General features: G+C 35.2%; 1 protein-coding gene across 1 annotated transcript in view; it reads right to left on the bottom strand.

The window, feature by feature from the left end:
* The window catches only part of TTC27 (tetratricopeptide repeat domain 27), a 134,707-nt gene that overhangs the window by 59,919 nt on the left and 62,419 nt on the right, over positions 1–12,369 (bottom strand). The window contains exon 10 of the mRNA XM_075708062.1: positions 785–898. Coding sequence (XP_075564177.1) covers positions 785–898 — 114 coding nt within the window. The remainder of the gene's footprint in view (positions 1–784; positions 899–12,369) is intronic.

The raw sequence follows: 12,369 nt of genomic DNA on the forward strand, positions 1-12,369 counted from the left end.
GTCAGCAGGACTGTTGCCTGATGGACATATAGAAATGTCCGCTGTTCATGTGTGACACCAAGACTTAACAGCATAAAGATGACAAATGGCTAACAAAACTCTGTAATATAAAGGAAAAAAAAAATCTTTATATAGCCTACAGACCTTTCCCTAGAAAAAATTATTTTTTAAATAAATCCTATTAGTTGACACATTTCAGAATTATAAAATTTCTTTTTTGTATTTGAAAACTGATCTTCTCTTTGTTTGGAGCAAGATTATTTAATCACTGCCTTAAACTTGCAATAAAAATACTAATCACTAAGTATCACATCAAAACGGTAAATCGAAAGTGCTGCTTTATTCACAAATGTGTTTTCTTGTTCTCAATACCAATGACTATTTACAAGTTTCAGTGTTTTCTGCAGATGATTTACTTGAGTAAAAACTATTAAAAATATGATAGCAGTAGCAGCTTTACATTCATGAACTTCTACATAAAAAAACTCCTCAGATCGGAAGTCAGAAACTAGAGGTAAGAAAACAGATTTTAATTTTAATCTTCTAAAACTTGTCATGTTTTTGAAAGAAATTGACCACTTATTACTTGTGCATATAAGAGTTTATCTCAAGACTGGCAGAGATAAAAGGATTTGTGGTTTATGCATCTAATTTAGAGACATAATTAGAAAATTATCTCACTGTACGTTCGCAGAGAGGCATTGCAGAAGCTCCTGACTCCTGTCTGCTTCCATTTGATACATAAAGAACTTCTAATTATAACAAGGCAGCTCAGAAGTCTTACCTGAGTCTGCTTCATTGCCCGTTCCATTCTGCGAGTACTTCCTTTCTCAAGCTTGGTCCGAAGGAGTAAGGCTGACGTCTGAATGGCCCAGAACTTCGGCTGAGAGAGTAAGCACTGCAGAGAAAAATAACATTTTTTTCATTATTTCGTTTTAAAAGACACTGAAGACAGTAAAGTTTTTAACAGTGTTCTCAGGCATGAATGCTGTTTCCTATTCTGAAAGTCAAATACATGGTTGTAATACTTATTTGATGAACTGAAGGCTGTACAGATTACCTTAATCTATTTTCAATATAGAAGGCAGCCATCAAAATTATTTTCTCCTTCTCGGCTACTGCAGCACTGTGTGTACATGTACCCATATGGTGCATATACCAAACTGCACAAATTAAAATGGCCACTCAGAATGAAAGGAAAATAAAGAATTTGTTAATGAGCAGTCTGGCTCAGCCTTCTCCACACCTGCATACTGGATAGTTGTAGACAGCAGCAGGGATCCTACTTATGGCTGAACAAAACCAGTTCTCTCTTGGCCTCTCCTCATATGCGAGATGCTCCGATGCCTGCATTAACAGCATCTCCATATTAAATAGGCTGAAATTGCCTTATATTGCTGAAGTTATAAGGAATACGGAATAATCTAGGTAAAAAGCTTTCCTAAAGACATGGTAGGTTATCACTTGGAATGCCCTGCCCTGATGTGAGGAACTTGGTGCCAGTCTCCAACCACTGATTTTTAGGAAAGCCCGATAGAAGATATGTAGGCAATACAACTTTGATATCCCTTAATAATGTACAGACTGCCTGGATTCTTTCCAGTATGGATTCAGACACAGTATTCTATTTTTCTGTTAGATATTCACTTTGAAAAGAAAGACAGCAGGAAAACTTCCTTGCTAATTTTATTGACACTACAAATATGATCCAGCTTCTCTGAGAAAATAACTTTGTCTATAGATAGTTGTAGACTGGAGAAAAAGCCCCAGTGGTTTTATTCTTTCCTCTCAAAGATGTCCCAAAGCATTAAAAAGTATACTTTGCTGGTGGTTTGTGTGAAACGCCTGACAAATTTCTGTCATATTGGAATCTTATCTGTTTTTCTTTTTCCTAGTGTTTTCACAAGAAAGGAAGCAGAAAGAAACAAGCTAAAACAAATTCTCTCCAAGCAAAACTACAATGGGAAGAGAGGCGACAGCAAATGAAAGCATAAATGAGAGCAGTATGAATGCATGTTAAGTCACCAAACACTTCAACATCAGCTGATCCTCTTTTGTGACCAACAACCTCTGCACTGATTCTTTCATGACTTCTACTCAGTATTACAGTAAGAAGTACCCAAAGGCTTCTATACTGTCCTCTACGTGCTGAGGACCTGGAAATACTAGGGGAACACAGTCGCAACATTCTATATTCTGTATACTTTCAAGTGCCCTTTTACAAATGAATTATGATCAGTAAATCTGTTAATGGGTCCAAATCCTAGTTCTGAGAGCTCATCTCTCTCCCGTGTCATCATGGGAAGTTCAGTCTACTACCTATTTTTTTTGGTCTTAAGACAAACCCTCCACTGCAGGCCACAAGCAAGGCATTCCTAACAGAGGACCTTGGTTTCTGAATTTATTCTTTGGTGGCCATTCTAGGTGGATGCTAAAAAAAACCGTAAGAGATTGTTAGGACAAACACTTGAACAATGTTTACTTTAGCTTAAAAACATCTTTTGTGAGGAAGGTTACCCTTTCCCTCATTTTCTCCACTATTGGTATTTGGTCATATTATTTTATTTTTTACTTAAAGGGAATATTTTTTCTCTGCTACACAGTGGTAGATACTAGTATTTATTTTTCAAATGAACACAACATCTCTCAAAAGAATAATGGAAACTAAAGGGCTTGACTAATAATGCTCCTAAAGATATTTTCAGGTCCAATTACAGCCCTTGTCCAGCAGCACAGTACTTGTCCCCTCACTCTGGTTCACCTTAGCAACTGGCACAAGCAGGGCACAGCACAAAGCCTCTGTGTCCACGCCATCCAGCTCTGCAAGAGAACCGGCAGCTCAGGAAAGCCTCTCCTCTGCCTCTGTGCATACCTCCTACACCACTGTCTAGGCAGTGATTTAAGCAATCATGCTGTATGAGGTGTGTATAAAGTCATATGGGGAGGAAGAAAAAGGTAAGAGAAATAAGGTGGGAAGGGAGGCAGAGATAATTACGTTTCACTTCTCTGCAGGAGCAATGACAGTCTTATATTGAATAACAATCCTGCTTTTTAAAGGTATTCATGAAACAAAATGTAAGGTATACCTGCTGTACAATTACAGAAGAAAAATTTAAATTCTCTAACAGTTTTATTGATACAAAAAAGCACTGCAACTGTGTAGGACAATGAGAAGCAGGCCTATTTTTCAGTTAAGAAACACTTTTAATTTTATACTTGTACTGAGCTCAGTCTTGGGACAGAACTCAAATGTTCACCTTTTAATTGCCGAATTGTAATGTTTAAAGCACCACAGATACAAAATACTGCATGTATAAAGGGCACAAATGTTTATACTCAAGGGCTGTAACGAATAATTTCAGAACATGTGTCCATAACTGTTAAGCATGCTTTAATCTTCTACTCAAAATCTCCACATATTCCAGATAAGTATTTTCTTGTAAGTCCCAAAGCTTTATATTTTCACCTGAAGCTAAATCTAGACTCTATTAAAGAGATTGTATGTTAAAATAGAACATCTGGAAAAAAGAAAAACTAAATCAAGATTATGCAAGTTTTATCAACAGATCTGAAAGTTTATTGTACTGTACAAAAGGCAGCTAAGAAAATTAACAAAATAATTCTAAACCAAAAACACTGTTGAGAATCTTCACAAGTCATCTTTGTTCTTACTTTAGGGAAAGAACAATAAAATAAAGAAAAACAGGAAAATTGGATGGAGTGAGAAGAAAGGAAAGAATATAAGGTTATGCAACATTTTCTGCACTGAATGGAATGTTTTCACATGGGAAAACTCCTTTCTCCAATTCTTCCCCACAGTTTTTCCTACAAAGAAGAACCCTTTATATCATCCTCTCCCATCATTTCAAAGTCTACAAAGGACATTATCAAAATATTACACAAACCAGAATATTTAATTCAATATATCAACCTTATATGATATTGGAATGAAACAATATGATCCTCAAAGGTACAGGTTGTTCAGTAAAGCTTCTGCTTTACTCCATTCACTATTTAAAAAAGTAGGAGTTCCTTTAGGAATTCTTTCTGACATAAAAGTCAGGAAGAGCTTACATGGGCTTATTAGACATGCTAGACAAACTGGAACATGTAAAGATGATCCTTGTTAACTGCAGTTCTAAATAATTTGAATATTTCCTGATTTTTCCTTATTATAATTTCTTATTATAAGTCTATGCTTTATGTAAGCCCATTCTTTTATTCTTGTACCTTGCTCACTGATAAACAATCAGTAGCCCAGCAAACTACTATGATTGCTATGATGGAGCTACCATTTTAAAGCGGACTTTCAAACTCTGAGCACTGTTAACTGCAACCAGTTGTGGAATTCCCAAGAGTTTGCACATCAGTCCATCACTGAACCAAAAATATTCTGCTTATTGGCCAAGTTGCCAGGATGTGATGAAATGACTTACTTGAAGGCACAAGCATGAGGCGCCCTGAGGATTGCTCTGTTCCTCTGTCATCCCCTCCAAAGAAATGACCTTTAGTTTAGATTCACTCAGGTATTTGCTAATATATTTTAAGTTACAAACAAATAAAGAGAAAACACTGGGAGGGATTTAGAAAAAAATTTAAAAAAAAATCCCTTTCTAGTTTTTTTTCATTACCAATTTCAGTTAACATACTTCAGCAGCTTTTTTATTTGCTTTTCCAAAAAGCCACACATAATTAAGATTTCCAAATTACTTATGTGGATTAATTCATGTCTATTTATCATTAGTCTTGCTTCATATAACCAATTATATCATTATATTATGATTTTCATGAATTCTTTCAGATAATTAACATGAAAATGTTATTTCTTCAATATAACGGAAGGCAAAATGACAATCTTACAACTCACTCTATGCTTCTCTGTAAGATGAGAAAATACTGTGGTTTCTTTTCAACATCCTATATTGGGCACAGTAGTCAGGTGAGTACATTAAAAAACTATTTGGAGGCATATGACTAAGGCATGAACAGGCAAAACTCTTGCTTCTTGCAGCTGCTTTGCAGACTTATCTTAATCTCTGGTGAAGGACTCTATCACTGAAAGCTACCTTACAAGTAATTTAAGTATACAGCAAAGGATTCTTTGACATAAAAAGTTCTATGGAATTCAATCCTAAGAAAAGAGAGAAGAAAATTAGTATGAGATTAGGGAGAATATGATTTTGTTTTCCACAGTCTCATCCAAATAATCTGATGCTTAAATTTCTGTGTAACTAAAGCAAGTTTTTATTATAAAAAATCATGTTCAGATGACACTTGTTTAATTTGAATATTTTTTAAAAAACTAAAAGTTTTTCCTAGCACTGAACTGGTGACAAAAAAGGTAAAGTGAAATAGAGTTAAAAATAATTGACTTATGGAAAAACCTTAAAGATGCCACACTATTGTGGAAAAGTTTCTTTAAATTAAATCTACATATTTTCAACAGAACAGTATTTTATAAAACATACTCCTCACAATTCTGAAAAAGTATGCACACAAACTTTGCCCTGGGAAGCAGTTAGATGAGCTTTACAAACTATTTCTAATTGCCTAAAAAAGATTAAGGCAAGCCAACGTTCAGAGAGAAGCAAAAAGAATACAAGTTTTGAGAAACGTCCTTAGAGTATCAACTTCTCTATTAATTGAGCTCAAACACAGATGATTCCCAGTAGTATTGGCAGCTTCTGGTTGAAATGGGATTTGTAACTTTAAACAGTAAGTCTGTTAGAACTCTATAAGGTTAAATAAAGTACTTTTGTGACTAAGTGGTTTCCAGCACCAATGCATTTTTTACGTTGTACTGAAAAGCATAATTATCAAGAGGATAAGAAAAATACTACATTTCTAGTTACAATTAAGCAGTAGAACCATGGCTTGGCAACAAAACAAGCCAGTCAATATGACCACTTTTTGCTTCTCTGCTTGGGGTATGGACATGTAAAAATTTCCTGTTTGCTGAAACAGAGCAAGTAGCTTCTCTGTTCAAATCCAGCATACATACCCATTATGCTGTACACGCCTATCCCAAAGATTTAAAAAAAAGTAAGAATCAAAAGAATATCTGATTATATATCACCACCAGCGAACACAAAACACTGAGGTTTCACAGACCTTAAATTCCTCCTGGTAGTCGTTTTATTCTTATCACAACACTCAACAGTTTACTAATCCTTCAGTGACCAGAAATTAAGAAGAAACCACAATAACTATGCACATACACAAAACCTCAGAATATAATAAATACACAACTAAAAACCATTTTGTTTTCTAAATAGGCAAAAAGCTAAACTACGTATTTAACTGGACAAGAAGAAATATTTGATGTTTAAGCTGATTTAAATATATATGTCAAAGGATTGTTTTTAAGTACAGAATGCTGCTGTTCTGGTGAATATTTTAATGCAAAAAAAGTTGCTTAGCAACCACCTAAAGGAACTGCCATCTCCTTTTATCTATATTTAACTTAAAAGTTTGTATTTCATAACTATCACAGTACACATGCTCTGTATTCTCTGAGATGAAATTGCCAATAAACTTAAAAATGCACTCAGAATTACGGAACGTTGAATACCAACTGGAATAAACAGTTTTTTGTCTTTGACCCACCATTGCCCTCAGTTCAATGCTACCCCAAGATTTTTCCTCTTTTTATTTCCCATCATGGTATTATACACAAAACCTCTCTATCATTACATATAATTCATATTGTTATATATAATGATATATAATTACTATATGTTAATTGTGCTAAAATTGAACCCTTAAACTAAAATGTGTACCTGCAAATCTAATCATCTAATTCATCACAGACAAAGACTGAACACTATCATTTTGGAGAGGTTATGTTTTTTTCATATTAACAGGAGAGCTCCTCCGGTCTCTTCATAAACCATCAGCTTATTGAAATAAAATAATCTGAAGTTCAAATGGAAACAACTCCATTCCTATATACTTATATACACAACATAGAATACTTTCTATTTCTCTCATAGTATCACCTTAATGCATGATGATTTGACTTTAGGTTCAAAATTCAAACATAACCTGACATGAAAAATAAAAATTCCTCTTGAATAGTGAATTGGAAAAGGTGGCAACAAAACACAATACGCCAAATTCAAGCCTACTGACTTCACTGCTTGTACATGAAAAGTTATACTAATGGATTCTGCAGGACAATCCTCAATTTATATAAAACATCATGACTACGTAATAGTTCTCAATGAACAACAGGGGTTAACTGGGGAACAAACAAATAGGATGCTGAAGCAAATGATTTCAAACCATCTTTTCATTGCAGCTTCTGTCATCTATAACCAGTCACAGCAGACAACATTCCCAAATAACAATTTTGGAATTTGCACCGCTAATCAGGGTGGTAATTTGAGCACCTATAAATTCCTCACCTTCCTAAGTATTATCGACAAGAAATATTTGATTGCATGCATCAATAGTTGGGTAAGACCCACTAATCTGAAAAAAACAAATTCTGGGCATCTGTTCAAGACAGCAAACCTTCAGATAAATAAACTGTTAATCTCTAGAAATATGAGGATTGCTTTAGGCACAAGCAATTAGAAGATGTAAGGCTGTATATTCTCCAGTCACATTTTATTAGCTATGAACTCCTTCATATTTTCTAAGGCCCAACAAGAAAAAAATCACATTGGGATTTCATTCCAGATGATTCTTGTTACAACTTAACAAATTCTAATCCTATTTGGCATACTTATGTCCTCAGAGAGCAACATGAACAAGATAATGGACACAAACAAGGAAAACACTATTTTCATACCTTGAGAATGCAAGGTTTCCATAAATCTTATGACAGCAGATATATTTAGTGGTCAGCAGGTAGAAAAGCAGAGAAGAAAAGATAGTCTCTAATTTACCCACTAAATATAGTTCCTAGCATGGACTAGCCAATAGACTTAGTAGATTGCTCGCTCTTTTTTTTTTTTTTTTCCTCCTCAAGATCTAAAGAGAGGGAATACTTGCATTAGTGTGTATTCTACTCCACGTACATCTGTCCTCCTCAAGGTCAAAAGAATTGCTCAGACATCAAACAAACATCAAAGGCCCTGTTGATATGCTTTAACAATTATCAAAACCTGTGCTGTATATGGCTTGACACATCTATTTAATTTCACACTTTTAATAAACACTGAAATCTATCCTACACTTAAAGTCACTCTAAGGGTGATCTGGAGTGGAAAATCAAAATATTACCAACTTATCCTGCAAATTAAAAGTGTATATACATCAACCCAAAAGCAACTGTTTTCAAAATTTCTCATTTTTTTCCTATTAAAGAGACCATAATTTTAGCTAGCAACTCACCACATCTTTTTCCATATGGCTTTGACAACTGTATTGTTTTTTTTTTTTTTAAACCCAACAATATACAAAGTCTCTGGAGTTACAGACACTCATTGATCAAACAGTCTTAGGGCAAAACTATCAAGACAAGGATAATTTACATTTTCGTTGCAAACACCATGACTTGTATTATACACTTAAAATGAATTTTATTTCAGGCATTATTCCAAGTCCTGTGTTAGCATTTCTTTTTCAGTGTTGCATGGGGAAAATGTGTTATTACTTGGTTAGGTCTTAAATATTTTCTTGCCTAACAGTATCTACTATAAATTCTACATGGCACCTTTAGAATATTAAGCCAAGACCTTTGCACTGTAACAAGATAATAAAAAATTATGCAATGCTTGAGCCTGTATGACATGCATTAGCAGAAGTTCTGCATTTTCCTTTATTAGGTCTTTCATTGATTTTAATGAGTTGTTACATCAAGATAGCCTGTTACAGAGTCAATCTCATGATCACTTGTGATTTTTTTTTTAAGGTCTCTTCAATTTATCATGATTTAAATGCTACCTTCTTTTTAAATGAATTGTGTCTGACTATCAGTTAGGTAAACCAGAGAGACAGGCAGAAATCCTGAAAGTATTAAAGTGACAGAGGAGAAGATTTACTTTCCTGCACTGGCTGAGACATCAGCATGTGCACAATCCCATTTTCCAGTACTGTTTTAATATTCCATATATATTTCAGTAGGTTTAGACCACACATTCAGCGTATTTTTTCCAAAGTCTAAAGCTATTCACTCAACTGTGTGACAAGGGTTTATTTTGGTCTATAAAACTAATCCTGGGACTGTACAACTAAAATAGCTTTTTACCGCAACAGGTGTTAGATGATCATGAGCAGAGCTGGGCTTAAAGCTCTTAGCTGCAGCCATTAGAAATACCTCTCGGTGTTAAAAAGTCAAGAGCAAGGCCAAAACACCATCAGTGATCCACATCAAGGGACTAGTTTAATTAGAATGGTATTTTTAAAATTTGCCTTGTCTAGTCTTGTCTGGTAGCCTCAGCACTCAAGTTGTAACATCACATTACTGTAAATACAGTACCTTTTGTCGAATTTGACTGCTAAAACCAGAAGACATATCTGATTTTTTTGCATTTTTATATACTTCAGTGTGTTTGAATGAGATTATTTCACATACATAATTTCACAGTCTTGGACAATTGAATGCATTTGAAATAAAATAGTAATTCTGAGAGTTTTAAAATGAAATATATATATACACACACACACAATGGACAGTTCCTTTTTTCCCCCATCTGCAGCTATGAAGAGTCGTTGCAAGTTTCCTTTTTGTCTGTCCACACTTCATAAACCAAAATGTATGCAAAGATGTTTAAAACCTCTTAGTTAAGCAGTTAATTATTTAGACTATACTAGACTTGATTTAGAAAAGAATGCTAGACTTAATATAGCAGCAATTACATTGCACTTACCTAAATGCAATTTAAAGTTCTTAAGTATCTCATTTAATCTCAGTTTGCCAGTGACTGACTCTGGAATTTATCATATCTGGAATTTATCACATCGAAGGTACATTAAATACAATATAACCCAGTAGCTGACTTAATAAATTCAGAAGTTAGAAGGGAAGACTGGAATAAATTTTCTTCTCACAAGACTTACAAAATATTCCACTAGTGTATACAAGAAGGCTAACGTCATTTCACTTTAACTGTATTTTCCACAGCGTTTTTTTACCCCACTCAAATAGTGTTCTGTAGCAAATGGGTAGCTCTTGATAACATTCACCCAAACGAATCCTCATATTCCATTCTTTTTATCACTCTAAATATATTTCCCCTCCATGGCACTGGTTTTAAGCAGTAACTCTTACTCCTTCTCATATCTACCTTGTAAAGAACAGCTTCTGGACAATTATTTATGCTAGGTCATCTTGGAAATTGTGTTGGCTTTTGTGCCATTTCTGTAGTACCTACGACTTCAAGGAATAAAAAATCAGGCAGGAAAGCTTAGAAGTTAGTCCCCCTGGGTCTTTTTACACAGGCAGCAATGACAGAAAGGTTCCCTAAAAAGACCATTTTGAACAAGCATCAACTTTAGGGACTCCCTGAGAAAGCCTCTTGCTCTCCATTGACTTTATGAAGGAAACTAGGTTCCTAGCTTATGCACATCAGTTAGATGCGCAACTGAGGTGCTTATTGCCCACAAATCCTCTAGAGAGGTTCCTCAATAATTTTATTGTATCTTCCAGTCTCAAATCTCATTTGGTTCCCTTGAGCTTGTCATGGGGTTGCAGACACCTCTGGAATGACCGTTTCATCTGGGTGGTGGAAAAGATGTGCTCTAAACTAGACTTTCTCTATCGACCACAGATTTCAAAGTGAAAAAAACCCTAAAGTGTACCTCTCACTCAGCTATAGTTTTTAACTCAAGGCAAGGACCAAGTTGAGAAAAATGTGTTTGCACAGATTTAATCAGTTTCAGTATTGTACTAGCTGGTATGCTAGCAGCAGAGGTAAGGAAATACAAATCAGTAGTCCCATTACCGAAGTGAACTGTCTCTTTAAAAAGAGCAAAACACCCCATTGTGTACAACTCTTCTTAATTTCCTCTAAAGTAAGACAATTAATCATACTTCTGTAGATGGCACTATAAAAGCTAACCAAAGAAAGTCAAGAATAATTTGCATTAAAAGGACTACATATTGTCTCTTTTCACTTTAGATATTGAAAAGGAGTATTGAAAACAGAATAATGAGTGATTTTTTCAAAATAAATGCACCTGCTACTTTCAAAAGTTCAACTCTGCCAAAACATTGCAAAGACTATAATCTGCTGTCTGCTCAAAGATACTGTGTTACTATCCTCATTAGAAATATCAAGACACTTCAGTATCTTTCTTCAGCTATCTCTTCTACCTACCCTTAAAAGAAAGCATTCTTTGTTGAAAAAACCCAACACAGCTGCTTCTCAGCAACAGAGTAACATTACTCCATATTCACGAGCATCCTTTGCATTTGTTCAGTCAATACTCAGACTCAGTGTACTCAGCTGACAATACGGCTAGAAGTCCTGATGGGGGAAAAAGGAAGACTTCCCAAAAGAAAATATCCTCAGACTTCACAGCTTGTTTATTCTTCCTGTTTCCTCTAGCAAAGGCAACAAAAGTAACATTCAGGTAAAATGAGTCTGCCTTACCTCTGGTCTTGGTTCTTGTAAGTATCATTAGTTAGGAGAACATCCAACTTCCCTTTCCATTCTCCATGACAGTCTCATTTGAAACCTGAACTCACCCCTAGGCCAGCTCTCCTTTGCAGTGCATTTTATTTTATTTTTGAAGCACAGGGAGCGAAAAGAAACATACGAAAGGTCCACATCTGCTGCTTTTACTAACAGATATAAAAATGTTCTGTAAAAGGCTGCATCTTTCTTTTTCCCTCCTTCTGCTTCCGTGTACACTTCCTCACGCACAGAAAGAACACCAGTCAAAACAACTCCCTCTCCTTCTCCCCAAGTACACTTTTCAGTAGTGTACAGGAAAATGGTTAAGCACTCGTTAGAACAATGTTTACATCCAAAGCTCAGTCCATATCTGTTTCTTCTTCTTCCTGCTATAGTCTTTACATCTTCTGAATACATATCAAGAATTTCCTGAGCTGTCTCTTAAGTTGGATGTTTCTATAGTTTTTCTTGGAAAAATCTCCTGTCTCACTCCATAACCCTGCGACTCAGAAACATGCAAATATTGTCTGCATTAAGAAAATTAAATTAAAGGGGGTCATTTGATGTGGACACAAGTATACTGGAATCTGATCTCTAGTCAGAAGTTGAAGAAACACAAGCACGTGATGATTGTCTTTCCAGCTAGCTGTGAACGTAGCTCTGCAGATAAAACTGAAATGGCGGCCCAGTGTCCCCTACATTATACACCTCACAGAGAAAAAGGTCGAAGAAAACGAGCACTAGAGAAACATTCCCTAGCAAGGGAAGCCTCATATGTTCCACAGAACAAGCTATGTGAAAA

Source organism: Pelecanus crispus, chromosome 3, assembly GCF_030463565.1.
Source record: "Pelecanus crispus isolate bPelCri1 chromosome 3, bPelCri1.pri, whole genome shotgun sequence".
NCBI lineage: Eukaryota > Metazoa > Chordata > Aves > Pelecaniformes > Pelecanidae > Pelecanus > Pelecanus crispus.